At 38.2% G+C, this 22,819-nt stretch overlaps 1 protein-coding gene across 1 annotated transcript; it reads left to right on the top strand.

Moving 5' to 3' along the window:
* Window positions 1–478: 478 nt before the first annotated feature.
* LOC108242922 (gap junction alpha-5 protein) lies at window positions 479–22,303 on the top strand. The gene is made up of 7 exons (XM_017428075.3): window positions 479–837; window positions 5,915–6,064; window positions 6,860–7,024; window positions 10,194–10,478; window positions 13,316–13,381; window positions 13,467–13,615; window positions 16,740–22,303. The coding sequence occupies exons 2-7, from the start codon at window positions 5,996–5,998 to the stop codon at window positions 17,206–17,208; spliced, it is 1,203 nt and encodes a 400-aa protein (XP_017283564.1). The 5' UTR covers window positions 479–837; window positions 5,915–5,995; the 3' UTR covers window positions 17,209–22,303.
* The last annotated feature ends 516 nt before the right edge of the window (window positions 22,304–22,819 follow it).

The following is a 22,819-nucleotide window of genomic DNA, read 5'->3' on the forward strand; positions in this document are numbered from 1 at the left end:
TTCTGACGTAATCACTGCATGTACCGCTAAAGCTGATTTATTTAATTTAGCCAGCAAAAAGAGGAGAGGTTTAAAATGTTGTGAGGCATTCTGGAGACTCCATTATGAATGTGGTTTACAAACTAGCTGCATCTCAGTGAAATATCACCTCTACGTCCTTCAGCACCCAGTAGAAATGATTTTAAGACTTTAATACTGAATTTAGATGGTGGAATAATACTATTGTCTGTAGATTTCTGTCCACTTCTTACTTAAAAACCCCTGTAGGGGCAAAGTAAGATGAAAAGAAGAATGCATGAAGGAATGCAGGCCCGAGGCCTTCAGCCATTGTGTCCTCATACAATATGTGGCTTCCTTTAGATGCCACAAACAAACACAAGAACATACATTAATTTTCAATAGCAGGCAGCAAAGTACCCGGCCCACTTCCTCTGGAGATGTGGATAAGAAAGAGGGGCAGAGAGGGAAGGAGGGGGAGAGGCCAGAACAAACCACAGTCTCACTCACATTTTGTTTCAGTTCAGACTTTTGGACACCAACTCTTCACATCTGTCTGCCACCGGATCGACTCTTCTCTCCTCATCCATCCGTCTCTGTGTCAGTCTTCAGCTGTCAGAGGGCAAGCTGAGCTTTATTTCCTCAGGCTGGACTTAAACAAACTGTAGACAACAAGGTTTATGAAGTTCTGTTAGACACAAACTTGTGTTGCTGCAGCCTCTCTGAAGAGGAACAAGTGCTGCGTTCAAAGACTCGTTAACACCTGAAGGAGACGTCCGTCACCTCAGCATTCTCTCAGCTTGCATTCATCAAACCGCTCACTTCTGCACTTTAATTCAGGTAAACTGTTTTCATATATGGTCCATACGTTTATGCATTCATTTTGAGATAACCTTGCTGCACATTTACTGTAATTATAAACATAAAAATAACTCAGTCTTTATGTTCACCTTTGTGTCAAACCCTTGAGCTAAACCTCTTTATTACTCCTCTTATATATCTACTTTCTATTCTGAAAAGGGGGACATTTGAATACAAACACATTTTTATCCCATAAATGCAAAATACAAGTTTCAGAGCACAACCCTGGAGGTTTGTGCAGATTTGAACAGATACTGTAGCAGTTCTGGATCTATCTGTTCAAGATGAAAGAATTTCTTTCAGGACAAAACACATGGATGAGATCTGAGATGTTAAAAAATCTGAAATTTGACCTGTTATGATTTCTGTTGCTCATGTTTTTCATTTTATAGTTTAATTGCAAAAAGAAAGGAATACGAAACAGAGAGTAAAGTAAACAAAAACATCTTCAATCAAGTCACAAGACTCCAAAAGTGTAAACATAATAATAATTTTTCGGTTTTGTTGATAAATTAGTACCACACTTGTTCAGGTTCTTGATTAATATTAGCTGACTTTACATGTGTATGTGTGTATAAAATGGGTGGGGGTCATTTGTGAAATACTGATTTTTTAAGTTATAAATAGGTTTTTATCAAAGTAAAAACATCCTCAAGTCTGAGCAATGTCAGGGATTTATCATTTTTTATTGCAAATCAGCAAAAGGAAGAGAGGTCCTTTGTGTGTGTGTGTGCGCGTGTGTGAAAGAGTGTGTGTTTGAGACAGGATGCAGAACAATACAGAGTGCTACGTAATGAACACACACTCAAGCAAAGGTCAGGCGAAAGTCTATACCGGGAAGTAATATTGTTATTAATGATGCTAGGAGCACTTACGAACAACATGAACACACCCTCACACACACCCTCACACACTCACACAAACACAGAGCTTATTCAGAGTCCTTAGGTTTAACAAAAACAGGAAAAGACAGACATCTGATGGGGAATTTTACTTTTAACAAGTAGCCCCCCAGTTTTTTGTTTTTTTTTTGGATTGGTTGGTTTCTTCAAGGCGTGTTTTTTTCCTGCTGCAAACTTTAAGTTAATCACACTTTTTAGAGCTTATAACATTTTTTTTTTTTTTTTTACCACAAAGACTTTTTCTATAAAAACGAACAGAGACTGATTCTCAGACAAAGCTGTTATTGCTCTCCCACTGTTTGTGTCTCAGATTGATGATTAGACTGGACAGGTTATAAACTTTGCTTTTTTTGTACCAGAAAAAAATCATTGTATAAAACATCAAATATAAATGAGTTTAGTAACCTAATTATCTAGGTTTTTATCCCAAAGAAAACAAGTATTTATGAAGAATTTTTCAAGAAAGAAAAAAAATAAAACTTAACATCAAATGAGGGAGTAATAATTAAGAAACAACTTGGTGAGCTCAAGAAGCACTGAGCAAGAATAATGGAGAAAAGGAAGAGACTACAGAAACAAGATAAGAACAACTATGTTGGTCGAATGTGAAGCTGGAGCAAAGACAAGGTTTAAACAAAGACCTGTGACCTTGACCTTTGACCCTGAAATCAATAGGGGTCATTGTAGACCTATAAGGTGTCCAGCTGTGCAGTTTGACATTTCTATGTTACACGGTTGCAGAGTTAGAGCTTGGACAAGCAGACAGACAAACAGACGGCACCAGACCATAATATTTCCCGTCCTATGAAGGGCGTATAAAAACCACGATGATCTAAGCTAAAACGCAACACAACAAAACCCACAGACAAACCAGGTTAAACAAGTGAATAATTTCCATGTCACTGTCTCGACTGCAAACATTCCTTTTAGGACAAATTTCAGATAAACTTTTGAGCTTTCATTGTTTTGTGATGACCAGTTCAGGCAGCTGAAAACTCCCAGATTTCTCTAAGAAAACATTAGAGACCTAGCATTCCTTCAGAGAATGCATATCAGCCTTTGATGCACAGTGATGTTCCCACTGCATGTCTTATTGTTCAGATCTGGGGGGGGGGTTGCGTGGTCATTCACATTAAAATTTAAATGTGACCGTCACCAGACTCCATGAACAGTCTGCCGGCCTGAAAGAAGAAGAGGTGACGTCACACGCAGCATGCTGTGTTTACAGAAGTAAATATGGATCCTACACATGTTAGCGTGTGTGTATCGATTTTAAAGTTGTTGCTTGTTGCATGCTCGTTTCGTCCAGTGTTTACATTTGATCTTGGTACTTCCTGCCTACTCCAGTGCAGAACTGGAACTGGAACGGGAGCAACATACTGAAAGCATCGACCCCATCATGCTAGTATCAATACGATCCAACACAAACATTGGTATCAGATGTTGCTGTGGATTATCAGCCATCCAGGTCATGGCAAATATAAAAAATGTTCCACGCTTTAAAGTGCATGGCTTAATATTGTTAATCATTTTAATATTTGGAGCAATCTGACAATTCCTACTTCAATGATGTAAAAGTCTTGACCGTTCAGACTAAAGTCGGTTTAAAAAACACCTGATATGTATCTGATTTAGTACCACATACAAAAGTGACCTGGGTCAACAGCCAAGCAATAGATTTTCTGGGGCTTTTGGCTGTTTGGTCAGTACCTATCTGTGTGGCTGCAGGTGTGAGAGTCTTTTGTTGGATTGGTGTTAGCTCCATGCTCATCAGGTTGTTGCAACAGGCCCTGGTCCATAAACAGGACATCTGTACTGGTAAAGGTAAAGGTAAATGTTTTTGATTAGTCACCTATGGCTGTTGGTGTGCTAATGCAGGTACCATTTGGTGTCCTTTGAACAGCAGATTGACGTTAGTGCTGCTCTGTATATGGTTGCTGTCATGTTGGTCTGATTAAGATGATTTATATTTGCTTTTTAGGACGGATGCAGCAGATTTCCACAGTGGCTGTTTGGACTCAACTGTTGGTGGGATTGTGACTGATTGTTAAGATTACTGCTGTTGCTATATTACACTCTCACCTTTTCCTTTTTTTGTAGCCGTTTGTTCTTTTTCTCTGGTCCATATAAGCTCTCATGTAGCTGGCTCAGGTCCATCTGCTGCTAGGTGATTTGGAGTGTGTGTCAGGTTGGTTTCAAGCTTTAGAACCCTTTAGAACCAGCACTTTAGAACCAGCACTTTAGAACCAGCACTTTAAATAACTAACCCTTTTTTTATAGCATCGTTTCACATCAAGCCAATTAAGTACAGCTCTGTAGGATGTTGGTTTATGTAATTTGGGATTTATTTTGTTTTCTTTACTAACTTTGTTTTGGGTTATTATTTTGTGTTGATATTAATTTGGGTTGTAGTGGTTTTTGTTTTAAGTTCCAAATTACTATAACTAATTTTGCCTTCAGTTGCTGTTTCTCATTGGGTTTTAAAATTAAACAGTCTACTTTTTAATATTGTAAAACAGAAAAATATAAATAATACATATTTTGTACACTGTCTGCTTGTGTCATTTGAAGCCAGACGTACCTGAGTACTTTTAGTAGGGACCCGAGACTATCTAACACTGTTTGAGAGGCCTACCAGTTGGCTTTAGGATCACCCCCCTCGTGTCACACTTGCAAATGACTGTCAGCTACTACAAGTGTTACAGCAATTTTATCTTTGCCTGGAGTGTTTCCTTATCTCACAGTATTAAAGTGTAATAGCTGAAACCACACCTGTAACACACTCTTTCTGTGTTGTGCGTGTATATTGTGTATACATATGCTTACATACGTGTGTGTGTGTGTGTGTAATAAGTATATTTGTGTGTATAGTGCAAAGACGTGTTCTTCTATCATCTCGACCCCATTGACTCCATCTCCACCAGGGACCCTGGCCCTATTTATAAAAAATGCCAGTGCTCATGTCTTAGTTTAGCTTCCCTTCTAGTTCCCACACTCCCTCTCTGTCTGTCTCTGGGGAAGGAAAACGACATGGCTGCTGGAAACACACACGCACACCCACACACTCACGCACACCCACACACTCATACAGACCTACTATAAAGTCTGACTCACATTTTCCTTCTGTTACTAAAATCTTGTGATTTTAAAGCAATAGTTGTGTGGTTCTGTGAAAAGTTTGTTAACAGTTAATGTTTTACCTGTTGTAGTTAGCTCTTTGAATGACCTCAGTTTGGAAAAATAAAGTTTAATTCTGACTGGACTGATCAGGTACCAGTCTGTGTGCAGCCAAAACCAAAGTGGATTGCTGCTTCAATCTAAAAAATTCTACGTGGTTCATGTGATCGGTATTTTATAAACCTTTTCATTGCCATCAATTTCTCACTAAACAGTCAGCTTTCCCTGATGCCATGACAAATGTGCAATCATGTAATTGCCTGTGTGTGTGCACCTGTTTTTTGTTACCTTTTTATGACCTTTTTCTGGTACAATAACACACCATGTCAGGACCTGGGACCAAAGCCTGGAGCCTCACTTTTGTTTAGGGCGTCAGATTACGTGTGAATTTGGTTTAAGTTAGGGTTAGGCATGTACTGGTAAGGGTCAAGGCCTTATAAATTAATGAAAGTGTAAATGCTGAGTGCTGAATGAGTATTTTAAAAGCTAATACAAACAAAACAATAGCTAAACGATAAAATCTGCAAATCAACTAAAAGTATCATAGGAAGAGAAAAATAGAGCAATATGGTGAAGTAGATTTGAAATAGTACAATGTTTTGAAGGAATTGAAGAGCTCTTAATGTATTTTTATATGGAACTTTTTGTAAATAAATTAAAATATTTTGAAAAGTATAGAAGCTACAAACATTGAAAGTTATAGCAAACTTTTTCCAATCAAGCCAATTAAAATAGCACACAGTATGTGTATGAACACAGGAAAACAATAGTGAAAATGCTGAGTCAGCATTCACACAATTATCTTGAAATGTGTATTGTACACACAAGAAGAACGATTAAGGTTTGTTTCTTGGACATTTATTTTCTCATTCATGCTTCATGTGTTTGTTTTATCCAAATGAACTTTAACCAAGGAGCCTTTAACGGCCTCATGTGACCCACCTGAGTGTTGAACCTGTGTGCTCTCTATTCCTCAGGAGGATCTTGTTCCTGCAGGGCAACAAGTCAGAGGTCATCAGAAAGTGAATTAACAAGTCTGGGCTGATTTCTACTTGGTCATGGCAGACTGGAGCCTTTTGGGAAACTTTCTGGAGGAAGTTCAGGAGCATTCTACCTCTGTTGGCAAAGTACAACACAAACACACGTCCTCAAGCACCTGGACACCAGTGTGACATCCTCTACACACAATATGACAAACAGATATGCTCTGAAAACAGAACGTTTCTGTAAAAGGTTCTGTTTAAACCTGACCTATAGTTTATGTCTTGGAATCCTGCAGTCATGTAAGTTTATCTGCAGCTCAGACAGGCTTCACAGCAGAAACTTCAAAGTTTAAACAGGTCTCAGAAAGTTGGTCTTTCCATGACTGAAGTGGCATTTTGATGTCCTTAAAGGTTTTCACAGAATCACAGTTTAAGATTTTATTATCACCAAATGTTCAGTTTAGTGTCACACTAACCTTTGAACTATCTAAACTTTAGACCAGGGGTGTCCAATCCTGGTCCTCAGGGCCTCCATCCTGCATGTTTTCCTTGTTCCTCTGCTCCAACACACCTGATCTGAATCAATGGGTGATTAACAGGCTTCTGCAGAACATGAAGAGGTGATTTAACCTCTGAATCAGGTGTGTTGGAGCAGGGAAACAAGGAAGACATGCAGGATAGTGGCCCTGAGGACCAGGATTGGACACCCCTGCTTTAGACTCTCATAGTCTGTACACTTTATATTTCAAAATGTTAGCTTAGATTATTATAAAAGTTACAAATTCCTGTTAGGTAGTACAGAAGAAGTAGAATGAACATTGAAATAATGGTGAGTAGCTGCACTGGCACCATTCAGAAATGCTGTAGTTTCCATCTATTATACTCTCATATTGTTGCTGATGACAGAGTTTTAATATAAATTTTGTTTTTGCTCCTCAGGTGTGGCTGACCATCCTGTTTATCTTCCGTATCCTGGTGCTCGGGACGGCGGCTGAGTCGTCATGGGGAGACGAGCAGGAAGACTTTAACTGTGACACCGAGCAGCCCGGCTGCGAGAACGTCTGTTATGACCGAGCGTTTCCTATAGCACACATACGATACTGGGTAACGACAAAAACTAAACTAAAGCTGCATCAGTTGATTGAGAATGTCACTCTGTAAGCAACATGTTTCTGCAACATCTTACAAATTTATTATCACTGTAAAAAGATAATATAAGTTATTTATGAGTAATACACATCAGCCTTCATGATGAACAAGTGAGACAAGAACTCAGATGTTAATTTGTCAACTGTAAGAATAAAACTTTGAGTAGCTCAACCTTTTAATTTTTCAATCTTTCCTCACTAATGATAAATAATAATTACTGAAACACTTGTCCCAATCTGCCTAACTTTGTTTCAAAAGTGTACTTCAGCAAATTAAATCCTAAATGTAGGCCATGATTTTCAAAAACTGGAAACACAGACAAACAGACAACATTGAGTCAGACTGAAAGAGGAAATTTTCTCAGTTTTGAACTGATAATTCGTCTCCAGCAGTCACAGCCCAGTGAAACACTACCTAACAGTTAATTAAGAGTGTGCACGTGCACAGTAAAAAGCCATAATCAGTGGAAGCTCCACACCCTGATCCACCATAGACACTGCTGAAAGGAAACTGGAGGAAGAAGAGCTGGGCCGTGTCTGAATACTGAGTACACTGAGTACGTACCTGATGTACTGGATCCTGTATACTTGCACTACATCCAAGTATGCAAGGAGACAGAGGTCTACTTGAATCTATTACAGCTCAGCAAAGCTTTATTTAATGTGCATTGTTTCTTTTCTAACAGTATTGCTTTACCCCATGTGTATATGAGGAGTCAAATAATTACAAAAATTAAATCGGCCACATTCCTCTAAAAAGCCAAGCTTCAATTCAGGAAGATTCGTCTCAAAATCATGAACAGATTTTAAAGTAAATGATAATAATTTTGATCACAGAAATGACTTGCAACAGAAATGAAGGCAGGTGAGGAAAGGTTTGATACAGTTTAACATTTAAATAATAAGCTAATAATGAGCTTATAAATAATTCAACAGTTCACTTCCTGCTGACTGGCCTGCCTCTGGCCAGATATCATTTCTTTATATCTGAATATTTCTTTATTCACTCATCTCTAAAAAACATTAATTCATCTCTCAGGATTATTCCTTAATAAACATCAGAAATATAGAACTGATAATGTATCATATCTACTATACAGAAATCCACAAAATGAGTTTTACTGACAGTATCTCCTTAAAACTTAAAAAACTGAAGGAAATTCTCTGTTTGCTTTCCTGACAATTCCTGTTATGTGCTAACATAATTCTGAGTAGGAAAGGCATCAGTGTAGGGAAAATAAAGTATAAATAACCATGTTTTTGTGATGTATGACGAGGTAATGTCATTATAACCTACAAATAGGTTCCTACTTTCAGACAGTTCTTCTGCTTTCTTTACTGTAAGTGGACACCAAATGTTTTGACTCCACTGAGAACTTAGAGCTCCACAGATGTTTCATAGCTTTGGCCTTCTGGCTATTAACTACATGACTGCACAATGTCCCCTTAAGGTCATCTTTATTATAAAAACACAAGTTGGGGCTTCCAGTCTCACGTTATTTTCTTCCCTAGAAAAGTACTTCCTTGTTTCCATGACTTTTGCTTCCTCAGTCTGCAGCAGCGTAGCAAAGAAATCTTCCCCTTCAAAAACAGGGTTGACTCTCATGAGGGAAAACTTCATCTTATACCTTACCATAATCTCTAAATCTTGGTAATTCAGCCTATAGAAGAAGAGGGAAACATAAAAACAAACTTTTTAGAGGAGACTTAAATGTGATGCACCTTGGATCACATCCTGACTCGTCTGTCTAACATGCTTGTGCCAGAAAACAGACAGACCAAAAACACAAAACCAAGCATCTCTCCATACAGCTGCATGCTCCATACAGCTGCATGCTCCGTGCAGCTCTGAGATTCTAGCTGTGACTCTGCTCCCGTCTTCTGAGGCCCTCTCAGCTCTTTTTTGTAGGAGAGACTTTTGTCCACTATGAGGTTAGTCCTTTAAACCTCAGCTTGGGTCCAACCATCACAAAGAGGATTCCTACTGCTGTCACCAAATTATCATGGCAAAAAGATGAGGGAGACAAGAAGACACAGCTTTCTGAGTTTTCTCAGTTTATCACAAAATAAATGTCAAGCAGAAAATTCCAAGTGGCAAAATCTGTATGACAATGTCTGTTAAACAAATCTTATCAGAAAAGGACAAGGCCACCAGCCATCTTGTCTAAGCTCAAAGGCTGTTTAGAACAGAACAGAATTGCTTTATTGTCATTATATGTCACATATAATGAAATTACAGGTGCTGCTTCACTTGGAGGGTAGGACGTCTCAGAAGACTGAACTTTTTTCCATAACAATCAGCAATGACCGAAGAAAAACAACAATCTGGGAAGGGTTAAAAGTAGCTTCCAAGTAATACAAACATAATATTTTGTATTTATATGACTATAAAATATTAATAATTGTCAAACGTAATGGGACTGTGGTCACATTGTTGAGAGTTTGTTGTTTCATCTCATTAACCATGTTTGAAATTCCCAATCAGTGGTGGATTTAAGCAGAAAGCTGCAGCTTCTGTCCTGTCTGTGACAGCTCTGTTTGAGAGCGAGTCTTACAGGAACTTAAAGGTTTCTGGGAACCCCAAGTGCTGAACGACTTAAACTTAAAACTTAGCTCTTCAAACTAAAACAAGCACAATGCCAACTAAAAGCTAAAGGTAGCAAAACGCTAACATAAGGCTAAAAGAAACAAAAGGCTAGCTAAAAGCTAAAGGTAGCAAAACAGAAGCTAAAACCTAAATGTAGCATAAGAAGAGAAAAAAAGACCAAATATGCTGAAGCAGATTTCAAAGAGAGAATAATGTTTTTGAAGGACTTGAAGAGATCTCACTGTACTTCTGTTGGGAAAATATGTGTAAATCAAGTCAAATACTTTAAAAAGTAAAAAAGCTACAAACACTGAAAGTCAAAGCACCTTTCTCTTGAATGAGCTAAACATTTTGATAAATGAACAGCTAAAATAATACAAAGTATGCAGAAGTAGTTTGATTGCAAAAGAAATCCTTGTAAAAAACAGGAAAACTATTAACCTCCACAAACTGAAGCAAAGCCTTAAACATGAAGGACTGGCTTTGCTGATTCCATGGAAAGTATTTTTAGTTCTACATCTTTCTGATGTCTTTCTAGGTGCTGCAGATTGTGTTTGTGTCCACTCCCAGTCTGATCTACATGGGCCACGCCATGCACACTGTTAGGAGAGAGGAGAGGAGGAGGAGCAGAGAAGAGGAGGATGGAGACGGGGGCCGAGAAGAGGAAGACCCTGGAGGAGGTGAAGGAGGAGGAGAGAAACAGGGCAGGAATGGAGACAAAGATGAAGAAAAGGACAAAGGTCAAACAGCAGGTCGAGTTCAGCTCAGAGGAGCGCTGCTGAAGACGTACATACTGAGTATACTGATTCGCACCATCATGGAGGTAAGCATTACCAGACGAGGAAAGAGTACGACAACAATTTACTCAAGTAAAAGTTACTTTGTTGAAATTTTACTCAAGTACAAGTAAAGTTACTTGTACAAAAATCTTCTCAAGAAAACATGTTGAACCAGACAGCAGCTGGTAGAAAAACTCTTCAATGACCTGCCCTGATCTGGAGTTTGATTACAGTTTATTCTTATGGCTACAGTTCACAGAGGAGGATTTCTTTAAGGCTGGTTAGATCACCATGGTAACAGAGACTGATCTCATCACCTGCTGCTCCAGAACAGGTGATGAGATCAGTTCACTGATTCTTTTCTTAATAAAACAAACAAACTGAAGCAACATTTATTTATCATTACAACTATATACCTGTTGTAAGATTTTAAACACAGTGTCAAATAACACAAAACTGATGTTTTAAGTCAGGCAGTGCTCCACATTTAGTTGGTGTTTTAACTTTCAAATTTTTAACCACAAGACAATCTTTATTCAGGGATAGATTTTCATTTTATAATTCAATTTATAAAATGTTACTTATGGATTTTAATTTTTAATTAGCTCACGTAACTTTCAGTAAAGATGAGAAATGAGCTTGAAAACTTGAATATACTCACACTTCACTCTTCTTGAGGTGCAGTTAGACTACAATAAAAAAATGTGTGTACTCTACAAAAGGTCATCATGAGAACCATAATTTAAACTGATCATACTGTCTTTGTAAAATAACTGGACTATCACTTTAACAGTCAAACAGCTGCTGATATACACACACATACATATGGCCTACATATATACACAAAAAAAGAGTAGGAAAACTGGGCTGAAAACATATCACTTCTATGTTCTCATTCAAACAAACAAATCTTTTGAACCAAATCACTTTATTAACTGATTCTTTCCTTCAGTTCACTTGAGCTCAGCGTGACCAAGAGTGGAACTTCTGCGTTCTGTTGTGATGTGAATTTGAACGACACAGAGGCGTGTGGAGCGCGGGCGGGGAGGGTTGTTGATGCCTGAATGAACGTGACATGTGACTCATTCACTGCATATGAACTACACGTATCACTCAGTAAACACTCTCTGACTCTGCCCTGAGTGATTCTAACCATTTCCTCCACAAGGGGATTCGCTCTCATGCCACTGGCAACAGCATCTGTTTCTCCAAGCTAACAGCGAAGAAGGCATGAGAAGTCCTTCTAAGATGGAGAAATGTTTGACTCATTCCGGGACTTCAAAAACAAACCAGAACATTTATTTTCTATCAAAGCACTTGAGCTATCAAGATGTGCAGTTACACAGTGATGGTCAACATGTTAAGCTCAGTTAATGCTTTAAAAAAGAAAAAAAAGTAACTTTTGTTCTTAAAGCTGCAGTGCCATGATTTGGGGAACTTCCAAAATCTTCCATCAGGGCTGGGGAATCGAAACAAGGCCTGTGAGCAACAGGACAGTGCATGCAGTGCATGCTACACAGAGCAGATTGAAAATGTCCGGTCAGAGAAAGTCTTTAAGAGGGTCCAAACACTTTTTTTTTTACTCAAGCCAATCGCTACATTTATGTGATATGTACCATGGTCAGTTCTGGTACTTTTAGAGAAGTACCCAAAATCAGGAAATGTGCTATCTCTTTGACTGAATTATTTGGTTCTACTTATTTATGTGAGTCAGCCTTTTCCCATATGAAAACTACTAAGTCCAAAAACTGTTCTACCAGGACTAATGATCATTTAAAACCCTGCCTGAGGCTACAAGCAGATGCTATCCAGACTGTGCATCCCTGGCTGATTCTTTTCATGTCATCAGAGTACGGTAGGGACCATGAATGCATTTTGAATTGGGTTGTGTTGTACTTTAAGGGCTCACGCGGTGATGCAAGTTTTACCAACAGACTGCAGGTAGATAACTTTGAATCAGTCATTTTAAAAGTAGTTCTCAGACTGAAAAAGTATGGGAACCTCAGTCAAGACTTAAATTCCTTCAGATTGGTTTAAAATAGTAATTAATGATCATCTAAAATGCTAATCTCAGTCAGTCATCACTGAAGGAGAGCTATAAACTGCTGCAGCTTGTTTTTTGACAGAAAAGAAAAAGCATGACCACATCGCACCTGTACAGCCTCTCTACTTTGGCTTCCTGTCCGTTTCTGGATGCAGTTTATCAATTTATTACATGTTTTTAAAAGTCTTAATGGCATGGCACCATCTTATCTGTCTAAACTCCTGAACCCTCACTCTCCAGTCAGAGATCTGAAGTCTACTTGTGAGCTCCTTTTAGACATAAAGACTTAAAACCAGACATGACAGAGTGTTTTTCAGCAGCCAGGTGATAGAGACCAGTTGAACTCAAGAGTGCTGCAGCTGGAGGATAAACTAGATTCAACCACATAAAAACAGATCTAAAAGAATGGCTGACAGACAGGAGGATGGCAAGAATCCAACAAACAAAAAACCTGGTTGAATATATGCCAAGGAAATTAAAAATGTAATGAGCAACAGCTGAGCTACAATTACTAAATAGAAACTAGGTGTGACAGGACAAGTGACCAAAGCAACAGAATTTAGCAAAAATAAAAGAAATAGTAAGCTAACAGAACAAAGAAACTAGGTCAAAGATTAAATCTACAGACTAACCAAAACTGCACTCTAAAACCAAAAGAATAAGAACATAAAACATTCAAATTACAAATGAGCTGATCACAACAATCTGAACTGATCTGGTGCAGAAATCATCTAAAATTTGAGCTTAACTCATTTTATTTCTGGATAAATTGATGCTTAAAAAACACCAGATAGAAAGATAAAATGTTCTCCCTCAGTAATCTTTCTTTCCATCCAGGTGGTGTTTCTGTGTCTCCAGTATTACCTGTATGGAATCTTCCTCAATCCTCTTTATGTCTGCAGGGTAAAAGCTTATTTTTACTTTTAGTTTTTTGGCTTTTCTCTTGATATTATGGCTTGGAGTGATTCTGCCTCGCATTTTCTCTCAGGCCAGGCCTTGTCCACATCCTGTAAACTGCTACGTCTCCAGGCCGACAGAGAAAAACGTCTTCATCGTGTTCATGTTGGCCGTGTCGGCCGTCTCTCTGGTGCTCAGTGTGCTCGAGCTGCATCACCTGGCCTGGAGACACTGCTGCAGGTACAAGTCCACATTCCTTGGAGAAACTTCAGTTTGAAAGTCTTTCGCTGCAGACTAACTTTTTCCACAAGCTGTTTCAATGCTGATTGGTTGATTTGTGTTTAGACTCCAAATTTAAGGCTAGTTCATTATGTTTTATCATTATTGATAACTATCAATAATGATATCAAAAATCCCAAAGTCTTTCCAACGGGCTAACTTCTTACAGCCCCGTTCAGCCCCTTGTCTTGTGTGGTACAGAATGATTGACAGGCGTCTTGTCCCGCCCCCTCAGTTTGCTGCTCATTGGGGCTAATTTAGTTCAGCCCAGGGTCAACCCAAAGCCTCAGGCTTTAGCCAATGAGGCTGAACGTATAATAACGTGCGTTGAGCGTGAGTGTAAGTGGGTGTGGTTTATTGTGGACTAAGATAAACACGATGGTGAGCAAGATAAAGATAAATGAGGTGAATTATTTAATTTCTCACTCGTTTTTCTTAATGTCTTTGGGGGACAAACCGGAAGTGAAGAGGTTGGGAGCAGATAGACCCAAGGATATTCAAAGTTTTCCTGTGACCTGGTTTCAGTGAAAGGACTGGCTAACAGCAAGGGTAGCTAACAGATCTTTAACGAGGTGGTCATTAACATTTTTGGATCCCAGAAAAGTTGTCGGAGTGAGCTTCTCTTTAAATGAGGTAGGATTCATTTATAAAAAAAGAAGCACTTTCCAATATTGTATGTCTTGTTTGATTTTACCTTATCAGTGTGATTAGTAATTGTGTTGAGTGTGGTGCATTGTTATTAAAGCTGTTTTTTCTGAGAAAAATCATCTGAAATGATTATAGCTGAAACTCCTAATGAAGGGAATGAAGTATTGGACAACTGACAGAGGATCTGTGTGAGCTTGGCTTTTGGTGGCGGTTTGTTTGAAGGTTGTCTTTGTGATGAAAAAGGACATAATGTCAATTTATAGCAGGTTTTCTTTATTTCAAATTGGATCCTTTCGTTGTTGAAATCCAAACTGCAGCGTTTTATTATATATCTGTTAGCCCATCCTACAAATATCACCACTGTATATAGTGCCTATAAAAAGTATGAATGTTTTATGCTTTTATTACTGTCATAAATCAATCATATAAATTGGGTCTTCTTTACAAAAAAAAATCTTAAACAAAACAACATATGTAATGTAAAATACGTGATTACAAAAATATTCACTCTCTTTAAAAAGACTGTTTAATTCACATCAGAGAAAATATTTTTAAAAAGTACTTGTACTTTTTTAGTCAGGGGATGGATACAAAAGGATTTCCAAGGCCCTAAACATCCCCAGGAGTTCTGTTAAAAAAGAAACAAGAAATGGAAGAAATATGGGACATGTCTAAATTCGGTTCACTTTATGGACTTGGGTTAGTCTGAGTCACTCACTAAATCACTGAAGTGGGTGACTTGAGCCACTTGAGTTGTTCATGCTGCACCCCCCATCTCCCCAAAAAATAAAACTGTTGTGGTGAATGCATATAAACCCCATTTGGGTTTCTATATATTTATTATCCAACTTCACACCATTAAATGAACAAACAACTTACAAATGATGGAACAAACTAAAACAAAAATGTAAAGTGTGCAAAGCAAATATAAGTTAACCAAAATGGAAACTACCAACAAATAGAATCAAAGAAATGCTAAATGTGCATTTTGCTTTTTTCAAAAAAATATATAAACAGATCATATTAGAAGATACTACAACTATAAATGTGCCGCATGTATATTTATACTCTTCAAACATTTTGCATTCTTCTGAATTTTTTTTACTTTTTATTTTTGGTTTCACTAACTCTGGGACATAGCAGCAGTCTGTCAAAGGACATGTAGCATCTGGGATAATTGAGAATTGTGAGTCCTGATTCATGCACCATCCTGCATGTTTTAGATGTTTCCCTGCTCTTCAGCAGGTCTTTAAGCTCTACAGAAGCCTGTTAATCACTCAATCACTCAAATCAGGTGTGTCAAATTAGGGAAACACCTAAAACCTGCAGGATAGTGGCCCTGCAGGACCAGGATTGGACACCCCTTATCTAAGGTATAAAAAGCTGCACCAGGGCCTGACATAATCCACACCTACTGGCTGAAGAAACTGATCGCTCTCCATGAACGCAGGACAAATGAACCAGCTGCTGATGGAAGGGACCCACCCTGAGTGGTTGACCAAAGGCCGGACAGTATTGATTATGAAAGACCTCCAGAAAGGGACAATTCCATCCAACTACTGGCCCATCACCTGCCTCTGTACAACATGGAACAACATGGAAGCTCCTATCAGGCACCATAGCAGCTAAGATGAATAGGTTAATACCTGAATGAGGCACAGAAGGGAATTGGCACCAACACCAGGGGAGACGAGATCAACAGATCTCTTGTCTGGTTGACAGAACCATAGCTCGAGACTGTAATACCACAGATACAAACCTGTTCACCACCTGGACTGACTACAGGAAAGTCTATGGCTCGATAACCCACACATGGATACTGAAGTGCTTGAAACTGTACCTTGAACCCTCTCAGCCAGATAATTGCAACACGTGTCTGTGCTGTAGCTACTTCATGGATGGGTGCTGCTTGTGTCCACCAATCTTTAAATCAAACCAAAGGTTCTCAGTTGGACTGAGATCTGGGATTTGGTGACCTCTGAAGGTGGACCTCTGTCCCAGTTTCAGATCTCTGGAAGACTCCAACAAGTTCCTCTCAGTATGTTCTGTGTATTTTGCTCCATACATCTTTCCTTTAACTCTGACCAGTTTCCCAGTCCCAGCAGAAAAAAAACACATATAAATGCAACCCCTTTTCACTTTTAGGTTTTAAAAAATCATTTTAAACATTTTTCCCATTGAACTTAATAAATTGATCAAAGTATTTTTGTAGAATTATTCCTTTTAATCGAAAAAAAAATCCAATTAAATTTCAGGTTGTTTATATAGAAAGAATATCAAAAGGAATGAATACTTTTGTAAAGCACTGTAATGTAAACTGACCCACTTTGAAGAGACAAAAGGTCCTGTAATCACAACTTAATAAACAGTGGTCTGTTGTTGGTACAGATTTCCTGTTGCTTTAGTTAAACTGATTGATTTAAATTCTTTATTGCAGGCGTCTCTTCGTATCTAAAAAGGCTGTAACTCCTGCCAATGCCTCCATGGTTCGACAGCTCTCTATGTCTGCTACTCGGCCATCAACCCCACCTCCAGATTTCAACCAATGTGTGACTGGCTCCTCACACTTCCTGCCACTACCTTTCCCCAACCACCGGCTGGCCAGCCAGCAGAACTCAGAGAACATGGTCACAGAGAAGAACAAAATAGCTGCTGCAGTGGAGGAGGCAAACTTCCACCAGATGGGCTGCTACTCGCCCACGTGGCAGAACTCCAGAGATGATCAGACTGAAGATGGGACCTACCTGACGTCTGACAGTAACTGCTACAGTTCAGAGAACAGAAACCTGATCTGCCTTCAGACCCAGAATGGCAGCCCGGATGGGCTGCTGCTGAAGGACAAGCGAAGATTCAGTAAAACCAGTGGAACGAGCAGTCGAACGCGAGCAGACGATCTGTCTGTTTAGAAAGAAACCCTGACAAATCAAACTGAATGCACCTAGACTTCTATTTGATTCTTGATGATGTTCACTTTATATCTGAGGAGCTTTCTCATTTCAAAAAGTTTTAAATTGAGAAAGAAAAAGTTCTAGATATTTACACCAGTGCTTAAAAGAAAACAACCAACAGATAGTACAGTGCCTTCAAAAAGAATTTACCACTTGGATGGTTTACTCTTTTATTGGTGTCATAAATCAATAATGGTGAATATTAATTGACCTTTCTGGAAAATGATGTTATAGACCAATGTCCTGTCTAACCTACAACCTCAGGTTTGGCAGAAGCATCAACAATGACAGATTACATGCTTGCAATCGTGCTGCAATTGCTAGTTTCTCAACTACAGCAAAACTTTCATATCCTGTATGACTCCAATCACTAGACAAGACTGATGACTTGACCAAAATTGGCCAAAACGTGACAGAAACGTTGTTTCACTTAAAAACGGAGTCGTGTAAACAGGGGCCCTAAGACAATCACACAGCTGTTGCTGCAAAATTAAGGTATCTCAAAACATTTTTCAACAGAAATTTTAAGTACCTTAAAGGGGACCTATTATGCTTCCTTGAACAAGTTAAGATCGGTCTGTGGGCTGTGCAAAACATGTTCATTACATTTAATACACACAATCATTCTCAGATATTCAGATTTCACCTGATCAGTTCTGCCTGTTTTAGCTCATTTCATAATGAGCTGTTTTAGGGCTGCATCACTATTATGCAAATTAGCTGCTGTTGGACACGCCCCCCAACTCAGTGTCCCGCCTCAAAACATAAAAACTCACTGAAGGATTAAACTCTGCAGATCTGACTCACATTTAAATTGTTATTAATTCACACACAAAAAAAAATTAAAATAAGGAGAATAAAATAAGGCCCGCAGCAGCAGGGTCAGTTTAGTCAGGTGCAGCTCCTCCTCCATCAGCCTCTGATGGCTCAGCAGTTTGCCCTGCTGTGGCCCCCAGTCATGGGCTTCATGGGACAACCTACATACCCGTTCTCCTCCGGGCCCACAGCCGCCCCGGAAGTAACGGTGGATTAACCTGCGAGGCTTTGTGTGTCTGACTGTTCTTACTGAGTCTAAACGGCGTCACATCCGAGGAGGTTTTATCAGCGGTCCGAACCCCGACTGGTAGAGAGTCGGGACACAGACAATCAGCAGGTCCAAACCTGAAATGTGTCCGGGCGGCTGCTTGGAAAAAATGAGTTTAATTTTTTTTTTCAACTTTTCTTCTCTTTTATTAACATAGTTGTAATGTTAGTTCAGACAAACCTGTTGTGACTTTAACAGAGACGTGTTTCTGGGACAGCTGAGCTGTTCAAACTACAACTTTCTTTGGAAATATTGCAGGGGTATTGTCTTCAAAAATAAAATGAAGCCACGCAGCTCTGTTCTCTGTGACTGGGAGAACATGCACACGTTCTACATCGCAGCCGACAACAAAACATTTGTTTTTTTGTCACACAGCTGTTGCTGACATTGTCCAACAAACATTGTCCAGCAGTAAAACCAGCAGAACAAATGTCTTCTTGTAATGAAGTGGGCGGAGCTCCACTTGGGTTGCTAGGGGACGGGCTGGGCTCAGCTTGGGGTTGCTAGGTAACAAGGATTGTGAGGCAACAATCCAGAGGTTTTTGAAACAGGTCGTTTTGCAGAAACCAGACAACATTTACTAATTGTCAAAAAACAGCTGTGTGTTGCACTTGGACTGTTTCTAGAAGCAGTAAATACCCAAATGGAAGAAAAAAACATTCAAAAAGTGGATTTTACATAATAGGTCCACTTTAATGACAAGGTAAGTAAGTTTGTAAAATTTATTTATACATCAATTTTCACAGATATAAATCACAAAGTGCTTCAAAAATAATAAGCACAAATACAGACAAAGCATTAAAATTAAAAACATGATTTTTAAAAAGACAGCAAAACAAAATAGGCTTATTGTGATGAAAATATTTTAGATAAAGCAACTAAAAACAAAAAAAGTCTCCAGCTGCTTAATAAAAGACCCAGTACTGTCAATACAATGTAAAAACAATCGAACTTCAGTTCACAGTTGATGTGCAACAGAACAAAAAGTGTATTTTAGCGAGTCTTAGGAACTAGTTAAACAACCTGAGTTAAACTTTATGGCTGTCACAGAGTTTTGGTCCATCTGGAGACAATGAATGACTCTTTTGTTAAACCTCTGGTGGCCTTCGGGTCAAATGGACCTAAAGTTACAAGCACTTCTTCTCCTCTCTTTAGTTTTGAGGGCTTCAGGAGGGGTGAAACAGGTAAAAGATCTGTGACACTAATCTAAACAACAGCAAATAAAAGCTTGGATAATCTAAAACATATGAACATGCTATATTAAAGAGTGATTTCCCTGAATTGGAAAGCGGCCAAAGGGGAATATAATAGATCAAAGTACTGGATGCTCATGAAATGCATGACTGCTGTGACGAATTATTGGATAGGGTTAATGAAATTATCAGTTAATATCATGAAGATAAAAAAAACTTCTAATAGTAAGAAATTTTATTTGCCTTGGATTAATGATACGATACAAAAACTTATGAAGAAAAGGGATTTGGCACTAAAAACTGCAATCAAGAGTCGCTGAAACACTGACATGGTTGTCTATAAAAGTTGAAGAAATTGTGTTACCAAAGATTTCAGGAATGCAAAACTGAGTATTATATATCAGCAATTAGAAAAGCTAAAGGACACAGTTCTGTTTTTGGAAGCAAATAAATAGCATATAATCAGGAAATAGTATGTCAATTAAATACTTGGAAGGAGTTAGTCACTGATGATAAACTCAATGAATTGTTTTGTTTCCTCTGTTGAGGAACTCACTAATAATTATAAAGTCTCTACTGTTAAATTGTTTACATCCATGATTCCTCACACTACAGTTTTTTCCTTGCAGCAAACTAACCAGATACAGGCTATATCTATCATTGACAAATTTTAAATAGCCATTCAGAAGATCTTTTTTATATAAATGCTGTGTTGTTGACAAAACATAAAGGTATATTTTCAGTGGCACTTATGTCTGGAAATTTTCCCACCAAATGCAAAGTAGCTTGAGTTACGCACCTTTTTATTCCAGGAGCAGTTAACCTGGCATGTAATTATAGGCCAGTAGGTATTTTACCTGTGTTTGCAAAACTTTTGGAGGTGGTTGTGGCTCACCAACTAATTGAATACTTCAAATCAAATCATTTCTAACATCTTTTACAGTTTGGCTTTCAGCCTCATTTTTCCACAGAGACTGCTACTCATGTTTTTTATTAAACAGGTTAAATTTTCATTTGACCAGGGTAAAGTAGGTGGAGCAGTATTTTTAGATTTTAAAAAGGTATTTGACACATTGAATCATGAAATTCTAATTAAAAAAAACGATTTTTCTCCAGGATAGGTTTACAGTGCTTTAAATCATATATTGCAAATAGTTATCACTGGTGGTAAGAAATCACAATTTCTTCAAATAAATACGGGTGTTCCTCAAGGCTCAGTTCTTGGTCATCTTCTTTTTAGTCTCTATATAAATAATTTACCTGCATTGTGTTCTGATGCAGGTTTTCAGATGTACGCTGATATTGCAGGTGTGTGTGTGGCTGGTAAGGACATGTTATTTAGAGGTTGTTGCAGCATGCTTTGAAAAGTCATGTCTTACTTTGAATGTTAAACTGCTTCTCTTCAAGGGCTTAGTCTTGGAAAATCAAGTAAAATATCTTAGTTTTGTACGGGATTCTCATTTAAAAATTAGAAAATCATGTTAAGATCATAAGCAGAGTAGCAAAAATCAAACATGCACACATTCAGATTATTTAGAGACTGTTTACCATTTCATACAGCAAACAGTTTTATGCACTCAGTGATTTTCTCTCATTTAAGTTATTGTGTACCCTCTTGGCTGCAACCATCAAGCCTGTAAGAATGATACATAACAAAGCAGTTACGATTTTGGACAGGACACCCATCAGATCACATCACTGTTATCAGGAAACTTTTAAATTTTAAATGCTTAAATGGAAAAGCTCCTCAGGTGTTCAGTGACCGTCTGGTCCCTCTCAGATCCATGGCCGCAGCAACTCGTGGAGCAGACAGTGGAAACTAAGGTTCCTTTCTGTAAAACTTCCTTGGGACAAACAGCTTTTTCTGGATGAGGGATTAAAATGTGGAATTCTTTACCTGAAGACTTGAAATTAATTTCTAATTAAAATAATTTAAGATCAAAACTAAAGCAGGTTCATAAGAAAAAAACATGAATAACTGTCATGAATAACTGCTATCTTTTTCAATTTGTTTTAATCCTGTTGTATGCATTGTCCTAATAAGTGCAATGTTTTATTCTTTTACACTGTTTCTGATTATTGTTGCTAAAGGCCCATCTGGGGTTGTGCATTGCAAATTAACCTGGGCTATAAATGTAATAGCGTAATAAGTGTGAAGTATTACACTTGTCCCCGTACAAATAAACAATAAACAATAAGGGTGAATAAAAAAGTAATCTAAATAATATTGATTTCCCATAAGCTACAGTTCAATCTCTTAGTGATCAATAAATTTAATCTGTTTCCCCTTTTAACAAAAGCTTAAAACAGTATTAAGAGTAAGTCCACCCTTCTTATCATTTGCTACACATACGTATCAATTATAAGCAGCAGTTAAAAAAGCTACACTGCTGTCAGCTGCAAGTACAGTTCTGCCTGCACCCGTACAGGCTGTAGATGCTGCACATGTTCGTTTCTGAGGGAAGACAGGGTCTCAAACAGCTTAAACAAGTAGACTTTGGATGAAACTGTTACAGCTGATAAATTTGGTTCACTTTCTGGACTGGCATTAATCTGAGGCACTCACTAAAGTGATCCAGGTCACTTGAGTCAGCTGCACTGCATAACCACCCCCCACTCCACCCAGCAAAAACAACAAAACTTTGGCAGTACATTTGCATTAATCAGACATTTACTTTAAAACAAACCAATAAAAAAAAAAAAAAACTTACAAATGTTGGAACAAAACAAATGGAACAAAATGTAAAATGTGCAAATCAAATATGTCAACCAAAATGTTAACTTGTTTTAAATGTGTGTTGTGTATGTAAACTGTAGTAAACATGTATGTACGAGTTATCTGACTCTGCTGTGTTCCAGTAAGTTTTAACCCAACTCAGAGACACGAGTCCGGGTTTTTTTTGACAAATCTACTAACTCACAGACTTAATGACAGCCTTCCAGAGGACATGAAGGAACTGGGTTAACAGAGACTTTTAGCTAGCTTCTAACTGAGGAACCAGTTAAACTTTGTCAATAATGACAATGTTGATCAGTGAATTGTCAGTAAACATCAGTGCAGGTTTTGAAGATGAGTTTTTCCAGGTTTTAAATATTTGTTTTGATTGTAAGCATAACTTAGTTCTGTGGTTCGGATCTCATAGGAGCATGCTTCTCTTCATGTATGCCATGAACACACCACATACAGTGTAAACAGCAAACTTTTGATTGTGATGTTCCACAGATATTTGAATTCAGATCAATGGAGCTAGAACCTGCATAGGGAAGTAGTGAGTTTTGCAGAAAGTAGTCT

This window comes from Kryptolebias marmoratus, linkage group LG22 (assembly GCF_001649575.2).
Source record: "Kryptolebias marmoratus isolate JLee-2015 linkage group LG22, ASM164957v2, whole genome shotgun sequence".
NCBI classification, from domain to species: Eukaryota; Metazoa; Chordata; class Actinopteri; order Cyprinodontiformes; family Rivulidae; genus Kryptolebias; species Kryptolebias marmoratus.